The following is a 15,669-nucleotide window of genomic DNA, read 5'->3' as shown; positions in this document are numbered from 1 at the left end:
CAGTGAAAGATTTTAAAACTGAATGTGAAGTGGTTGCTGCAGAGATTACTGTTCGTGGGGATGCTAAACTCCCCATCAACGTAGCTCCTGACAAATAAATCTAACTCTCCTCCACCACATCCCCCTCAGTGAGGTGAATAAGGTGACCAAGGTGCTCTGCAAAATGAAAAAATGTACCTGCGAGGCATTGCTAGCTTGCAAAAAAGGATCTGCAATGATATACATCCAATGACAGGATAACAAGCGGGACAACCACCGATGTTAGCACTGCATGAACCGTTTATTGTATTACAGTTTATCTGGGAGGAGTTCTGTAATTAGTAATCAGATTACACACTGCGGTCCACGAGTTGGACCCACTTACAAAATCCAAAACAACAGGATGGAATTAAACACTTAAGATATGACTCAAAAACTAAGCATTGTATACAAACAAATGTTTTTACGCATTTTCAGCAATAATTTTCCAACATTTACAAGGTGTTTTGAATAAGATCTCTGAATTTCCATGCAGAGACTGTAATTTTGTATTCTGATCAAAAGCATTTTGACGTTTGTCATTGGATGCTGTGGGTAGCTGACTGTAGCTGATGTGGGGGACCAGAACAACACGCCCCCGGTCCAGGATAGCAGGCAGGTCAGGACCAAGCCATCAGGGCTCCCATAACCCCCAGACCACAGGGAGCCCCAGTTAGCGGGGTTTTTCCACATCAATTAAGGTCGCTGATATTCCAAATAATACCACTCAAGCAAAAAATTTTCAAGCAAGAATTTAGACTGCTTTAGTAAGTACGACAAAATATTTCAAGTTTGATTGGCCACAGGTGCTGCCAACTAGTGGCAGAAGAAGTGCCAGGTTTGTTTGTTTTTTTCCCCTTCATATAATTTAACCACAACTGGCCACAACCAATAATTCAACTTCAACTATATCTTTCAACATTCAACACATTCAACAGACTGGAAAAATGTACCTGAGTCATAGCTAGCTTGGAATAACTGACAACAACAAGAGGGACAGCCACCAGTATTAGCTCTGCATTTATTATATTACAGTTTGGCTGGGAGGAGTTCTGGAATCAGATTACACACTGTGGTCCAACAGATGGACCTGGCTATGAAACTCGAAATAAAAGGATGGAGTGAAACCCGTACAAGATATGACTCAAAAACAAATCATTCTCAAGAAATCAACTTTTACATATTTTCAGCAAGAATTTCCCAACACGTACAAGTTGTTTTGAATAAGATGTCTGAATTTCCATTGCAATGACTTTAATTTAGTATTCTGATCAATACATCCAAAGTTCATTCTGATTCTCTTTTAAAAATAATCTTCAAATTAACAGTATATTCAACAAATTCTGGTAAATACCTGTTAATTTCTTGAAACCAATTCAACAAAAAAATACACCTGTTAAGCTGCACCCACTTCCAGTTTAAACCCCACCCATTGCTGGCTTAAGCCCCTCCCCCTCCAAGTACAACTATGGAAAGAGATCGTTGTGATGGTTGTTGGTGCCCTTGCTCATCCTTACTGAACCTAAATGGGTCTATACACGTCCGAGGCAGAGTTCAGGGTTCTATTGAAAATGTGCACAGATGAACCCGCCATGATTTGTCCCTACAATTGTTTCACCCGTTGTTTTACCAAAGGCACCTTGTTTAAGCTCAAGAGGCTATGTATCCAACCACTTGAGTCACTCTTCAGAAAATAGCTGTGGTTTGTTCACCCCAAAGCCCCCTCTGTTGCAACTGGTGACAGTTGCTATCGCCCGTGATTTTAGCTTTCTTGCTAACACATCTGCCTACCATGCCATGGCTGTTAGCTGGTTCACTGCAGAATGGTCCTTGTCTCCACAACCCAAGTTTACAGTTGTTCCATTCCTCAGATAGCCTTCTTTGTTGTGAAGCAGCGTCCCACAGCCTGCTTTTCTTCTTCATGCCGTTTCTTAAGGAACTCCAACGATGGCAACGGGACACCAAGAGTGTGATCATTTTTGCCTTTTGAGAATTGTTTCTCTTTCAGCTTTGGTTGAGGCCGTACCGGAGGCTTGGGTAGGGTCTTTGCATATTCTAAAGCCTTTAATCTGGGACCCTTCTTGTCTTCACCTTTTGGTACCTGGGCTGGTAGATTGGGAACAGCACTGATCTTTTTTTTCCTCTGTTGGCTCTGATCTGCCAACAGCTTCTCTTCTTTCATTTTAACAGCCCGCTTGTGAATCTCCACGTAGGTAGGACCCAAACACCTCAGGTTTCCGGGCTTCCCCCTCAGTTCTTTGTCATCCTTTAGATGGGATGGCTTGTACACACTCTTGACTTTTTTCTCTTTGTCCATCTTTGGATTAACAGTATTCACTCTCTGAATACGGTTCAGTTGAACAACTTCTACTGCCATAGGTTTTTCAACTGGTGGCAATGTAATTTTAGGGCTTGAGCCCACACAAGCGCTTCTCTTTTCTAGCGTATGATGATTCTGGAAATTAAAACAGAGGATTGGTTTGTAGATCATTTGCTCCATTTCTGCTTTTCACAGGATTAAGTACTGATAGTGAAAACATTCCTGCAAAATGTCATTCTGATATTGGTACATTTCTAGAGAAACACTAATGAGACAAACCTCAGCAGCAGGTTTTTGGAAGACTGGTTTTTGGTGTATAACCCTCTGTTGAGAAGTTTTATACCCTGGCTGGATTTTTTGGATCAGCTTGGATGCAAGTGGGAGCACAGCCTCCTTCTTCCCGCTCACGTCTTTATGGTTTGGTGGCTTTGTAGCATCCATGCCCTTCTTTAGGGTACGGTTATCCTGAAAGTTCAAACAGACGGTTGGTTAGTACATTGTTCTTGTGCTTTTGTCCCAACTTCATCTTTGTGCTTAGGTTCCATTTATACTATACAATACTATTTATACTATATCCATTTATAATAGGATTAAGTAATGATTAAAAAAAATGTACAGCATAATATCTTCATGATAAAAGTACATTTATAGAGAAATACTGATGGGACAAACCTGAGCCAAAGGTTTCTTGCTGATTGGTTTTTGGCGCACAACATTCTGGTCAACGGTTTTACACCCTGGTTGTATTCTTTGATTTGGCTTCGAGGCAAGTGGAAGCACAGCCTCCTTCTTCCCGCTCACGTCTTTATGGTTTGGTGGCTTAATAGCATCCATACCCTTCTTTAGGGTACGGTTATCCTGAAAGTTCAAACAGACGGTTGGTTAGTACATTGTTCTTGTGCTTTTGTCCCAACTTCATCTATGTGCTTAGGTTCCATTTATACTGGCTAAAACAGTATAGAAAACCCCCAGATCCTCAAAGCTTGTGAAGGAAGTCTGTCGTCTCATTAAACAGCTCCCCTCTGTCTTCTCAGAGGGTATCAGAATCTGTCCTTTTCTCATCCTACACATTTTTTCTATTTCCTAAACTTCCTAAAAAACCATCAACACAAGAGGCTCAATTAACCACATTTGCAGAGGAATACACGGGACAAACCTGAGCAGTGGGTGCTCTGCAGATTTGTGTCTGACGCGGAAACTTCTGTTGATTCATGTTGCGTACAACTTGGAATATTTTCTGAACTAGAACGGCTTCAAAACAAATTCTACACGCTTCTGAATATGTGGCAGTGTACAATGAAATTCTCAACAGTTGAATGGCAAAACTACTTGTGATACATAAACAGCTGACATCCCAACCTCTCAGTGACATGACCGACTCCTGTGTCAGTCATCTCAGTCACAGTGACTGAGGCCTCGTGTGGGTCAGTCTGAGATGACTGAGAGCTGGCTCTCAGAACGCTAACGTAATGTTAGCATGATGCTAACCTGTTAGCATGCTAATATTTATCAATGATTTAATGGGTAAGTTTGCTGTTAGTTGTAGCATTTTTTGCATGCTAACATGCTCACAGCATGCTGAAATCTGGGAGTGATAGCAATCAGCACGTTAGCTGCACGGTTTAGCATTTTAATGGGTGACCCTGTAGCTTAAATCAAGAACATACTACGCTGAGTACACTCACCAAACTGCAAGGCCATTCAACATTTCTTCAGGAATTTTCTAGTTTTGTTTACCATTTGATCTTTCTGGACTCTCAACAATAATGCTTTTGAGTAGAGCTTTCAGCAGGCAGGTATCAATACTTTTTAACTTGCATGGCTGCAATGCATCACAAAACTAGCAATTTGTATCACAATTTTTGAGTCACATATTGAACAGCTCTAGGTTTAGATGAAAGGGGGAGGGGGCAAATATTTCATCTTGATTTATTTCATTGAGCATTGACAGGCCTTTGGCACTTCATGACAATAAAAGCTCAAAGTAAGATTAATATGTCCATAAATTGTGCTTTGGTTTGAATTAATATTATAATTGTGGATGGAATGATGTTGATGAAATGAGAAATAAAAATCAGAAGAAATATTTAGCTCACTGGTCCACTGAGCATGTCACATAGCAATGGCAATACAGACACAGTGTCAAAGCTACTGTGATACTGTCCATCAATTAGACTATGTATCTTTTAACTTAAATATAAATAACTGAGGCTGCACGGTGGTGCAGTGGTCAGCACTTTGGCCTCACAGCAAGAAGGTTCCGGGTTCGGGTCCCGGCTCGGGCGCGGGATCTCTCTGTGTGGAGTTTGCATGTTCTCCCCGTGCCTGCGTGGGTTCTCTCTGGTACTCCGGCTTCCTCCCACCGTCCAAAGACATCAAGAGGGGACAAGGCTGATTGGATTCTCTAAATTGACCTTAGGTATGAATTTGAGTGTGGATGGTTGTTCGTCTCTGTATGTTGGCCCTGCGATGGACTGGCGACCTGTCCAAGGTGTACCCCGCCTCTTGCCCGTAGATGCTGGGATAGGCTCCAGTGACCCTTACTAGTAAGGAATAAGCGGAAGATGATGATGGATGGATAAATAACTGAAGTATTGTCAAAGTAGCATGTTTATTTACCCTCATACAGTAATGAAAGGGGTGGGAACAAGAGATTTAAATGAAGTACAGCCCCTCAAAGAGCTGATTGTAATGTGATAGACTAAACACTAGGGATGAGGTGGACACTCGGATGATACAAGTATCGTTCAGTCACAGAGTCCCTCACCTAACATGGACACACACAGCTGAGCTCGCCGCAGCTTGCCTCCATCATCACAAAGACGATGGATGAGTGTCCATCTTTCTGAGTTCAAATACAACTTTTGTGTCCAGAAGTCACTTCTCTCATCGCTGTTTGTTCACTGTCTAGGATTTATTCCTGCATCAAACCACTTTTGTTTGGAAAATCAATAAGTAGAATACTGTAGGTCATCGGATCTTGTATTTTTACATGGCTGAATGAAGCTCTGCTTTTTTTTGTTTCTTAATCTGATCTTGTGAGGGGCTTGCAGGTTGATAGAAAAACAGACACACACACACACACACACACACTCTGTGTCTAATTTAATTTATTTTTTATTTTATCTGAAAAACTTATATTTCAGGACAAGAGTAATACGGAGTTTAACTTGTCTGACACTGAGCCAGCAGTTAGCTGCTCTACATTACAAGGCAGTCAGCGTGAAGTCAAGTGACAGTACAAGATCAATGAGGCTGTTTTGTTAATAGAACATTTAGTTTGTCATTTAAATGTTATTCTTTTTCTGAGTCTTTTTTAAATCATTTTCAAATAAATAATACTTGTAGCAACATCTGATAAGCGATGCCTCCCATGCCATGGTTGTGAGGTGAAAGTTCAATGAGGAATGTTGCTTGTCTTCCCAACCCAAGTTTACAGTTGTTCCATTCCTCAATAGCCTCGTTTGGTGTCAAGCGTGCCACAGCCTGCTTTTCCTCTTCATGCCGTTTCTGAGGGAACTCCAGTGATGGCAATGGGATACCACGGTGGCCTCTTAAGCCAATTGTGATCAGTTTCACCTTTTGACTGCTGTTTCTCTTTAAGATTTGGTTGAGGCAATAAAGGGGACTTAAGTAATTGTAGCTGCCATAAAAGGACAGTAAAACAATTATAAATTGGGCAGACAATGAATACAGTTCATGACAATTGGACTTCATCATTTGCATTGCACCAGTGAAATTCGTATCTGTCATTGCTTGAGACTGGTGGAAGCAAACTGTTTTGTTCGCAGCTCGTCTGTGATAGCCAATGACTGATAATATCACATGAGCAAAAATGGGAACTTAAGCTTACTGGTTGGCAGGTGGCTCTGTGGACAACACCAACAAATATCACTGGGGAGAATAACACTCCTTCCAGCAGCCGCTTGCCTGTTAACCCCAGCTGTCTCCAGTGAAAGATTTTAAAACTGAATGTGAAGTGGTTGCTGCAGAGATTACTGTTCGTGGGGATGCTAAACTCCCCATCAACGTAGCTCCTGACAAATAACTCACTCTCCTCCACTACATCCCCCTCAGTGAGGTGAATAAGGTGACCAAGGTGCTCGGCAAAATGAAAAAATGTACCTGCGAGGCATTGCTAGCTTGCAAAAAAGGATCTGCAATGATATACATCCAATGACAGGATAACAAGCGGGACAACCACCGATGTTAGCACTGCATGAACCGTTTATTGTATTACAGTTTATCTGGGAGGAGTTCTGTACTTAGTAATCAGATTACACACTGCGGTCCACGAGTTGGACCCACTTACAAAATCCAAAACAACAGGATGGAATTAAACACTTAAGATATGACTCAAAAACTAAGCATTGTATACAAACAAATGTTTTTACGCATTTTCAGCAATAATTTTCCAACATTTACAAGGTGTTTTGAATAAGATCTCTGAATTTCCATGCAGAGACTGTAATTTTGTATTCTGATCAAAAGCATTGAAAGATTATTCATTCTTTTTAAAAAATAATCCCTTATCCCCCCCCTTTTTTAAAAAAAACTTTGAGTATGCATAGCTTAATTTATTTATGTACTCTGAACATTCGGGTGAGCCACACTTAGTGCAGTAGTAGTGTATATACTCCCATAGGAGTATATACACTCCTATGGGAGTGACAATGCAGACGCACTGTTTAAGCCTCTGTGATATGGACAATAAATTATAAGACAATGTCTCTTTTATTCAAATTTAATGTGATTGCTTGAAATATTGTCAAAGTAGCATATTTATTTACCCTCGTACAGCAACAGTCGCCCCTCAAAGAGCTCATCATAGTGTGGTCGACACGAGGGATGAGGCGAGCACACTGATGAAACAGGTATTGTTCCGTCACACACAGAGTCCCTCACCCAACAAACACCCATAGAGAAGTCCCTCACCCAACAAACACCCATAGAGAAGTCCCTCACCCAACAAACACCCATAGAGAAGTCCCTCACCCAACATACACACAGAGTTGGGAAGTGTGGCTCACTCTGGCTACCTTCATCATCACAGAAGATGGATGAGTGTCCTCCTTGCTGACTTCCCCCTCTGATTATGAATATGGGAACAGATCATTATGGCTGTTGTAGAGACACAGACACAGATGATGGTGCACTTGTTCATCCGTACTCAACACAAATGAGTCTATAGTCTGTGTGAGCTCTATAGGCTATGTATCCCACTATTGGAGTCACTCTTCAGAAAATGGCTGTTGAGGTTCTGATCACCCCCAAAGCCACCCTTTAGCGATCAGTGACAGATGTTATTGCCTGTGATTTCAACCCCCTTGCTAACACGTGTGCCTAACATGCAGTGGTTGTTAGTTTAGGGTTCGGTGAAGAATGGTCCTCATCTCCACAACCCAAGTTTACAGTTTTACTGTCACTCAGACAGCCTTGTTTGGTTTTACACGTGCCATAGCTGGCTTTTCTTCTTTATGCCATTTCCGAAGGAACGGATTGTGGCCTCTTAAGCAGAGATTTTGATCAGTTACAGCTTTTGACTGCTGTTTGTCCTTTACATTTGGTTGAGGCTGTACAGGATGCTTGGGTAGGGTCTTCGGATGTTCGAAGGCCTTTAATGTGGGACCTTTCTTGTCTTTGCCTTTTGGTACCTGGGCCTGTAGAGGGGGAACAGTAATAATGTTTTTGTTCCTCTGTTGGCTCTCATTTATAATCAGCTTGTGTTCTTTCATTTTCACAGCCTTCTTTTGAATGTTCATGTGGTTACCACCCAAGCACCCCACGTTTCCACCCTGCATCTTCAGACCTTTATCCAGGTGTCTGGGGTGGACTCCTGGACTCTCTGGGGTGCCTTTGTCCTGAACCATCTCAGACACCTTTGTCACACCCAGGCACTTCTCCTCCTGCCTCAGTGCTTGCACAATCAAAGAGGAGCCAGGCAAAAATGATTGCTGTCCTGGGGCTCTCTTACTCGCCTCGATTATGTCCTTTTTCCTTGCGTTTCCTCCTTTTCTGGTTGGCTCCTGTGATGGACCCTTTTTTGGGTTAGGGTTACATTCCTTATCACTTTTCTTTCCTCGGGTATTAGGATTCTGGAAATGAAAACAAAAGGCTGGTTTATATATCGTTGACTCCATTTCTGCTTTTCACAGGCTCAAGCAATGATACTGAAAATATTTCCAGCAAAATGTCATTCTGATATGGGCACATCTGTAGAGAAACAAAAATGAGACGAACCTCAGCAGCAGGTTTTTGGATGACTTGCTTCTGGTGTATAACCTTCTGTTGACCCACGATGCACACCGGTTCAGTTCTTTGCATTTGCTTGGATGCAAGTGGGAGCACAGCCTCCTTCTTCCCTCTAGCACCTTGCTGGTTCGGTGGCGTACGCTTCGTACTGCCCTTCTTTAGGGTACGATCATTCTGGAAATTAAAACAGACGGTTGGTTTGTGAATTCATGCTTTTGTCCCAACTTCATCTTTGTTCTTAGGTTCCATTTATACTGGCTATACTTTGATTATCATAAAGGGAAGAGTAAAAAAATACTATTATATCCATGAATACTATATACTATTACCTACATTTCCTGAAAAACCCCAACATTAAAACAAATGCTAACTTAACTACATTTACAGACGAATACTAATGGGACAAACCTGAGCGGCTGGTCTTCTACACATTTCTCTTTGATTGCCGACCTTCTTCAGATCCATGTCAAATCCAAATTGAACTTGTTTCACTGGTTTACAAAAACGTGATGACATAGATTCCACTTTACTTTTTCGTCTTAACAAGAGTTAACTGTTAGATGAAGTACAGCGACTTCAATTCAAACTCTACACGCTTCTGAATATAAAGCAGTATACAGGGAAATTCTCAACATTTGAATGCCCAAACTGCTTGTGATACATAAACAGCTGACATCCCAACCTCTCAGTGACATGACCGACTCCTGTGTCAGTCATCTCAGTCACAGTGACTGAGACCTTGTGTGGGTCTGTCTGAGTTGACTGAGAGCTGGCGCTCAGAACGCGAACGTAATGTTAGCATGATGCTTACCTGTTAGCATTCTAACAGTTGAACAATGCCAAAATTTATTAATGATATTAAGGGCAAGTTTGCTGCTTTTTGTAGCATTTTTGTATGCTAACATGCTTACAGCATGCTGAAATCTTGAAGTGATAGCAATCAGCGCATTAGCTGCACGTTTTAGCATTTGAATGGGTGACCCTTTGGCTTAATCCCAGAAAATCTACACTGAGTGCATTCACCAAACTGCAGGGCCATTAGAAAATTTCTAATTCAAGAATTTTCTTGTTTTATGTAACCACTTGATCTTTCTGCTAAATCATAATTTTAGGGTAGTTATTCAGTAGGCAGTGTTTCAATGGTTATTAACTTGTGTGGTTGTATGTATCACAAAACTCTTGGTTTGAATTGTATCAGGATTTTTGAGTCACATATTGAACAGTTCCAGAATCACATGAAATGGGGAGGGGGGAAAAATATATTTCATTTTTTATGGCAACCCGTCCAGGGCTTACCCCATCTCTTGCCTGAAGGCAGCTGGGATAGGGTCCAGCCCTCCCGCGACCATTAACAGGATAAGTAGTAGAAAATGGATGGAAGCATTTATTTCTTTAAAAACTGACAAGTGTCTAGTGTGGGATACATGAACAGAATAAGGGAGCCCCCCCCCCCCCAAAATTGTTTTGATTTCATTTAATGTGTTTGATTTCATTGATTTAATTTAATAAGAGTTAAAAACGATATTGTTAAAAGCACTATTAGTAATTGTCATCAGATATCAATATGTTTATTGTCAGTAACCTGGTAGAAGCTAAGAAACAATCATACATAAAAAGGGTACCAATTACAGTGAAGCACAGAAGACAGCGGTCACAGATAAAACAGGCAATAGCAGGGGCAGCTATACGTGCGATGCTGGGCACGCGCATCCTCGCCCGGTGGGCGTCCTTCGTAGTTGAAGACCAGCGCGAGATGGGTAGAATTGGGAGCGATAGCGAGCCTTGTTTAAAATATTGATGTCTGTGATAACAGGTGAGTAGAGGTGGGCCATGAAGAGTATGAGCAGGTGTGGTGTGACAGGAAACTGTGGACGTGATGCGTATTTGTGATAATAGGATTTAACAGTGGCGAAAGTGCGCACCGCGGTGCTGCAAGAGAGCAAAATGCGTCTGAAGGTGGGAGTCCATGATGAGTGTGTAGCACCACTTTCTAGCGACCAGGAACTGTGTGTTGGAAGTTGGTTTCAGAAGTGTAATTTCTTTGATAGTGTGTTGTTTTAACATGATTGTTCTTTTTTTTTTTTTGTACCATGTGTAAACAGGTTTTTGAGGTTATGTACCAGAAGTACAGAGAAGTTATGGGTCCTTCGTAGTTGAAGACCAGCGCGAGATGGGTAGCAACGGGAGCGATAGCGAGCCTTGTTTAAAATGTTGATGTCTGTGATTACAGAATAAAGTGGATCCTTCAACCATATCCCACTGGAGACCCCTCATTTCTTCTCATGGGTAACACTGGCACTGGGTAACTGTGTGTTCACACTGAACGCGAATTCGCGCAAACAGTTACCATTCTAAGTCTATGTAAACGCGTGAATGACACGAATTTTCAGTCGAGCGGCGCGAAATTTTGCCATTCGCGCAAATTGAAAATATTAAACTTTGGCGAAACATTTGCATTGCAACAGCCAATCAGCGTTGAGGATGTCCCGACGTCACGGCTGACTGTGAAGATGGAGGACAAGTTGATTGTGGCTATGTGTGGGAACCCGGTTCTATATGACACTACGTGTCTAAATTACAATAAACGGTTTAATAAGTTGGTGTCCATTCATGAAATTCTGCCACCGGTCCTAGCTAGCAGGTCGTGAAACTGGCCAGTCGTCATCCAAAAATACCGCTGAAAGCGGCAGTTATCCAGACGCAGCCCCTGGAGGAGCTCGATTCACCGAGCGGTAAAATTCACTGAGCTGAGCTCGCCTCTAGATGGTGTTGTTAACCCAGATACGACGGCGTTTAGTTTTCTGACGTATTTCGGCCTTCCACAGCAGGTACAACGCAACAGTTATTTGAATACCCATGGTGAAATGGCGGATAGAAAAGTTGCCGGAAATACTCGCTACTCGTAGTGAGCGAATTTGCTAATCCGCGCGAATGACACAAATGGACACGAAAATGATCCGGTGTCAAATTCGCGCGAATAACGCGACGGCAAATTTGCATTCGAGTTTGGTGTGAACACAGTAAAAGCTCAAACCGATATGTACAGGAATTGTGTTGTGGTTAGATTTAATATTCTGACAAATAGTGGATAAAATGATGTTGGGGAGATGAGAAATCAATAAAAGACAAAATATTTTGCTCACCAGTCCACTGAGTGTGTCACATATACTCCTAGAAGAGTGACAATGCAGACGCACTGTTTAAGCCTCTGTGATATGGACAATAAATTATCAGACAATGTGTCTTTTACTCAAATATAATGTGATTGCTTGAAATATTGAGATTGCATGTTAGCTTGCTGCTAACCTAACGGTTAACAATTTTACATGGCTAACGTGACTCACTTTGTCCGTTTTAAAAACAAGTTGAACCGCCTGAAACAAACATTCAAGCGAGTTTTATGTCGACTATGAACATTTAACCCAATGGCATAGAGCTGAGTGCTAATGTCGCTTCCTTCGGTCAGTTGGTCTGTTCCCGCTCTACTCCCGAGTCCTCCGCCAGTCCGCCTCGCTGTCCTAAGAGGAAGTGCATGCAAATGCAACATAATAAAATTGGGTGAACACTTCCGGGGAAAGGTGTGCATGTGTAACCTACACAGTACAAATCCATCTGATGCAACGGATTTATTCTTAAATGATTCTCCGTTTGATTTATTCATGTTTAATAGATACGTTTTTTTTTAGAAGTACTGTAACTATGAGTTAATTATTTTAAGTAGGTTACACAAATCTGCAAAAAGTTCAGATTAATCAAAAATTACAAGTTTAATAAACTGAAGAGACAGACAATGCTACTGGCAATGAAAATTTATAAGCAGAACTTAAAATTTTTTTTAAAGTTAACTATACTTATACCAGGTATTTATTTTGAGCATTCAGATTTACAGTGTATTAAGTTGTATGTAAGCTATGTTTTTAAGTTTACTTAATATAGCCATTGTTCAATTCAATCAAAACATATTAGTGAAAATAACTCAAAATGGAACAAGATGTTAAATGAACTCGACATAATTAAGTTATTTGAACTTTTTTTAAAAAAACTTTGAGTATGCATAGCTTAATTTATTTATGTACTCTGAACATTCGGGTGAGCCACACTTAGTGTAGTAGTAGTGTATATACTCCCATAGGAGTATATACACTCCTATGGGAGTGACAATGCAGACGCACTGTTTAAGCCTCTGTGATATGGACAATAAATTATAAGACAATGTCTCTTTTATTCAAATTTAATGTGATTGCTTGAAATATTGTCAAAGTAGCATATTTATTTACCCTCGTACAGCAACAGTCGCCCCTCAAAGAGCTCATCATAGTGTGGTCGACACGAGGGATGAGGCGAGCACACTGATGAAACAGGTATTGTTCCGTCACACACAGAGTCCCTCACCCAACAAACACCCATAGAGAAGTCCCTCACCCAAAAAACACCCATAGAGAAGTCCCTCACCCAACAAACACCCATAGAGAAGTCCCTCACCCAACATACACACAGAGTTGGGAAGTGTGGCTCACTCTGGCTACCTTCATCATCACAGAAGATGGATGAGTGTCCTCCTTGCTGACTTCCCCCTCTGATTATGAATATGGGAACAGATCATTATGGCTGTTGTAGAGACACAGACACAGATGATGGTGCACTTGTTCATCCGTACTCAACACAAATGAGTCTATAGTCTGTGTGAGCTCTATAGGCTATGTATCCCACTATTGGAGTCACTCTTCAGAAAATGGCTGTTGAGGTTCTGATCACCCCCAAAGCCACCCTTTAGCGATCAGTGACAGATGTTATTGCCTGTGATTTCAACCCCCTTGCTAACACGTGTGCCTAACATGCAGTGGTTGTTAGTTTAGGGTTCGGTGAAGAATGGTCCTCATCTCCACAACCCAAGTTTACAGTTTTACTGTCACTCAGACAGCCTTGTTTGGTTTTACACGTGCCATAGCTGGCTTTTCTTCTTTATCCCATTTCCGAAGGAACGGATTGTGGCCTCTTAAGCAGAGATTTTGATCAGTTACAGCTTTTGACTGCTGTTTGTCCTTTACATTTGGTTGAGGCTGTACAGGATGCTTGGGTAGGGTCTTAGGATGTTCGAAGGCCTTTAATGTGGGACCTTTCTTGTCTTTGCCTTTTGGTACCTGGGCCTGTAGAGGGGGAACAGTAATAATGTTTTTGTTCCTCTGTTGGCTCTCATTTATAATCAGCTTGTGTTCTTTCATTTTCACAGCCTTCTTTTGAATGTTCATGTGGTTACCACCCAAGCACCCCACGTTTCCACCCTGCATCTTCAGACCTTTATCCAGGTGTCTGGGGTGGACTCCTGGACTCTCTGGGGTGCCTTTGTCCTGAACCATCTCAGACACCTTTGTCACACCCAGGCGCTTCTCCTCCTGCCTCAGTGCTTGCACAATCAAAGAGGAGCCAGGCAAAAATGAATGCTGTCCTGGGGCTCTCTTACTGGCCTCGATTATGTCCTTTTTCCTTGCGTTTCCTCCTTTTCTGGTTGGCTCCTGTGATGGACCCTTTTTTGGGTTAGGGTTACATTCCTTATCACTTTTCTTTCCTCGGGTATTAGGATTCTGGAAATGAAAACAAAAGGCTGGTTTATATATTGTTGACTCCATTTCTGCTTTTCACAGGCTCAAGCAATGATACTGAAAATATTTCCAGCAAAATGTCATTCTGATATGGGCACATCTGTAGAGAAACAAAAATGAGACGAACCTCAGCAGCAGGTTTTTGGATGACTTGCTTCTGGTGTATAACCTTCTGTTGACCCACGATGCACACCGGTTCAGTTCTTTGCATTTGCTTGGATGCAAGTGGGAGCACAGCCTCCTTCTTCCCTCTAGCACCTTGCTGGTTCGGTGGCGTACGCTTCGTACTGCCCTTCTTTAGGGTACGCTCATTCTGGAAATTAAAACAGACGGTTGGTTCGTGAATTCATGCTTTTGTCCCAACTTCATCTTTGTTCTTAGGTTCCATTTATACTGGCTATACTGTGATTATCATAAAGGGAAGAGTAAAAAAATACTATTATATCCATGAATACTATATGCTATTACCTACATTTCCTGAAAAACCCCAACATTAAAACAAATGCTAACTTAACCACATTTACAGACGAATACTAATGGGACAAACCTGAGCGGCTGGTCTTCTACAGATTTCTCTTTGATTGCCGACCTTCTTCAGATCCATGTCAAATCCAAATTGAACTTGTTTCACTGGTTTACAAAAACTTAGTGGCATAGATTCCACTTTACTTTTTCGTCTTAACAAGAGTTAACTGTTAGATGAAGTACAGCGACTTCAATTGAAACTCTACACGCTTCTGAATATATGGCAGTGTACAATGAAATTCTCAACAGTTGAATGGCAAAACTACTTGTGATACATAAACAGCTGACATCCCAACCTCTCAGTGACATGACCGACTCCTGTGTCAGTCATCTCAGTCACAGTGACTGAGACCTCGTGTGGGTCAGTCTGAGTTGACTGAGAGCTGGCTCTCAGAACGCTAACGTAATGTTAGCGTGACGCTAAATGTTAGCATTCTAAATATGGACAATTGTTTGAGACAGTTTCTCTTCGTAGCATTAGGATTTGTTCAAGGCGCTGAGGTGTCCTTTTCACTGCAGATAGAAAACATAGCATATTGGCCTCTCATTCACTGTTGAAAAGTACCGTTCTTATTCATCCTACATGGTGGTTCAGTGTGGATTTTATAGCAATCTAATCAGTTATGAATGTTAATTATGTGTAACTTTGTGTAAATATGTCCATGCCTTGAAGTTATTTGTTTTTCAATGTCTTTCAGTCTGAGTGAGGTTGATTTTTTTTTTTTCTAACGGATTTATTCCAACATAAATGTAGCATGCTTGTGATCCACAGCCCACATTGACTGGAGAAGTTACCCACTGAGAATTCATGGTTACACTCCATTAAAAATTTAACTCAACTGGGACTTCAGAATCACTTAGAATATGCTCCAAATGTGCATGAAAAACTACTTCTTTGACTGCTCCCATTGGAAAGGTAAATGAACATTTTTCCATCTCCTCTCTTGTATCCAC

General features: G+C 41.5%; 3 protein-coding genes across 3 annotated transcripts; all 3 read right to left on the bottom strand.

Moving 5' to 3' along the window:
* Positions 1-1,494: 1,494 nt before the first annotated feature.
* On the bottom strand, positions 1,495-3,627 carry LOC147242786 (jhy protein homolog). Its single transcript, XM_086189627.1, has 4 exons — positions 3,495-3,627; positions 3,011-3,196; positions 2,618-2,803; positions 1,495-2,473 (listed from the first exon to the last, which is right to left on the bottom strand). Exons 1-4 carry the CDS (start codon positions 3,549-3,551, stop codon positions 1,886-1,888), a joined length of 1,017 nt encoding a protein of 338 aa, XP_086045753.1. The 5' UTR covers positions 3,552-3,627; the 3' UTR covers positions 1,495-1,885.
* Positions 3,628-6,861: 3,234 nt separating this feature from the next.
* Positions 6,862-9,263, bottom strand: LOC147242785 (uncharacterized). Its single transcript, XM_086190111.1, has 3 exons — positions 8,999-9,263; positions 8,579-8,764; positions 6,862-8,433 (listed from the first exon to the last, which is right to left on the bottom strand). Exons 1-3 carry the CDS (start codon positions 9,104-9,106, stop codon positions 7,765-7,767), a joined length of 963 nt encoding a protein of 320 aa, XP_086046237.1. The 5' UTR covers positions 9,107-9,263; the 3' UTR covers positions 6,862-7,764.
* Positions 9,264-12,059: 2,796 nt separating this feature from the next.
* On the bottom strand, positions 12,060-14,943 carry LOC147242784 (uncharacterized). The gene is made up of 3 exons (XM_086190112.1): positions 14,738-14,943; positions 14,318-14,503; positions 12,060-14,172 (listed from the first exon to the last, which is right to left on the bottom strand). Exons 1-3 carry the CDS (start codon positions 14,843-14,845, stop codon positions 13,504-13,506), a joined length of 963 nt encoding a protein of 320 aa, XP_086046238.1. The 5' UTR covers positions 14,846-14,943; the 3' UTR covers positions 12,060-13,503.
* Positions 14,944-15,669: the final 726 nt, after the last annotated feature.

Source organism: Aulostomus chinensis, chromosome 20 (genome assembly GCF_037954235.1).
Source record: "Aulostomus chinensis isolate RoL2024-O1b breed Wild chromosome 20, RoL_Achi_v1.0, whole genome shotgun sequence".
Taxonomy (NCBI): Eukaryota; Metazoa; Chordata; class Actinopteri; order Syngnathiformes; family Aulostomidae; genus Aulostomus; species Aulostomus chinensis.
Note: the sequence above shows the minus strand (reverse complement) of the source record. Positions and strands in the feature narration are given on the sequence as shown.

What these genes read in the sequence shown, in the direction of transcription:
- LOC147242786 (XM_086189627.1), bottom strand. Translation starts at nt 3,551, where the DNA reads ATGAATCAACAGAAGTTTCCGCGTCAGACACAAATCTGCAGAGCACCC. An exon ending in GCAGAGCACCCACTGCTCAG is followed by an intron (nt 3,197 to 3,494) that starts GTTTGTCCCGTG and finishes TTGAACTTTCAG; the next exon opens with GATAACCGTACCCTAAAGAA. An exon ending in GCAAGAAACCTTTGGCTCAG is followed by an intron (nt 2,804 to 3,010) that starts GTTTGTCCCATC and finishes TTGAACTTTCAG; the next exon opens with GATAACCGTACCCTAAAGAA.
- LOC147242785 (XM_086190111.1), bottom strand. Translation starts at nt 9,106, where the DNA reads ATGTCATCACGTTTTTGTAAACCAGTGAAACAAGTTCAATTTGGATTT. An exon ending in GTAGAAGACCAGCCGCTCAG is followed by an intron (nt 8,765 to 8,998) that starts GTTTGTCCCATT and finishes TTTAATTTCCAG; the next exon opens with AATGATCGTACCCTAAAGAA. An exon ending in TCCAAAAACCTGCTGCTGAG is followed by an intron (nt 8,434 to 8,578) that starts GTTCGTCTCATT and finishes TTTCATTTCCAG; the next exon opens with AATCCTAATACCCGAGGAAA.
- LOC147242784 (XM_086190112.1), bottom strand. Translation starts at nt 14,845, where the DNA reads ATGCCACTAAGTTTTTGTAAACCAGTGAAACAAGTTCAATTTGGATTT. An exon ending in GTAGAAGACCAGCCGCTCAG is followed by an intron (nt 14,504 to 14,737) that starts GTTTGTCCCATT and finishes TTTAATTTCCAG; the next exon opens with AATGAGCGTACCCTAAAGAA. An exon ending in TCCAAAAACCTGCTGCTGAG is followed by an intron (nt 14,173 to 14,317) that starts GTTCGTCTCATT and finishes TTTCATTTCCAG; the next exon opens with AATCCTAATACCCGAGGAAA.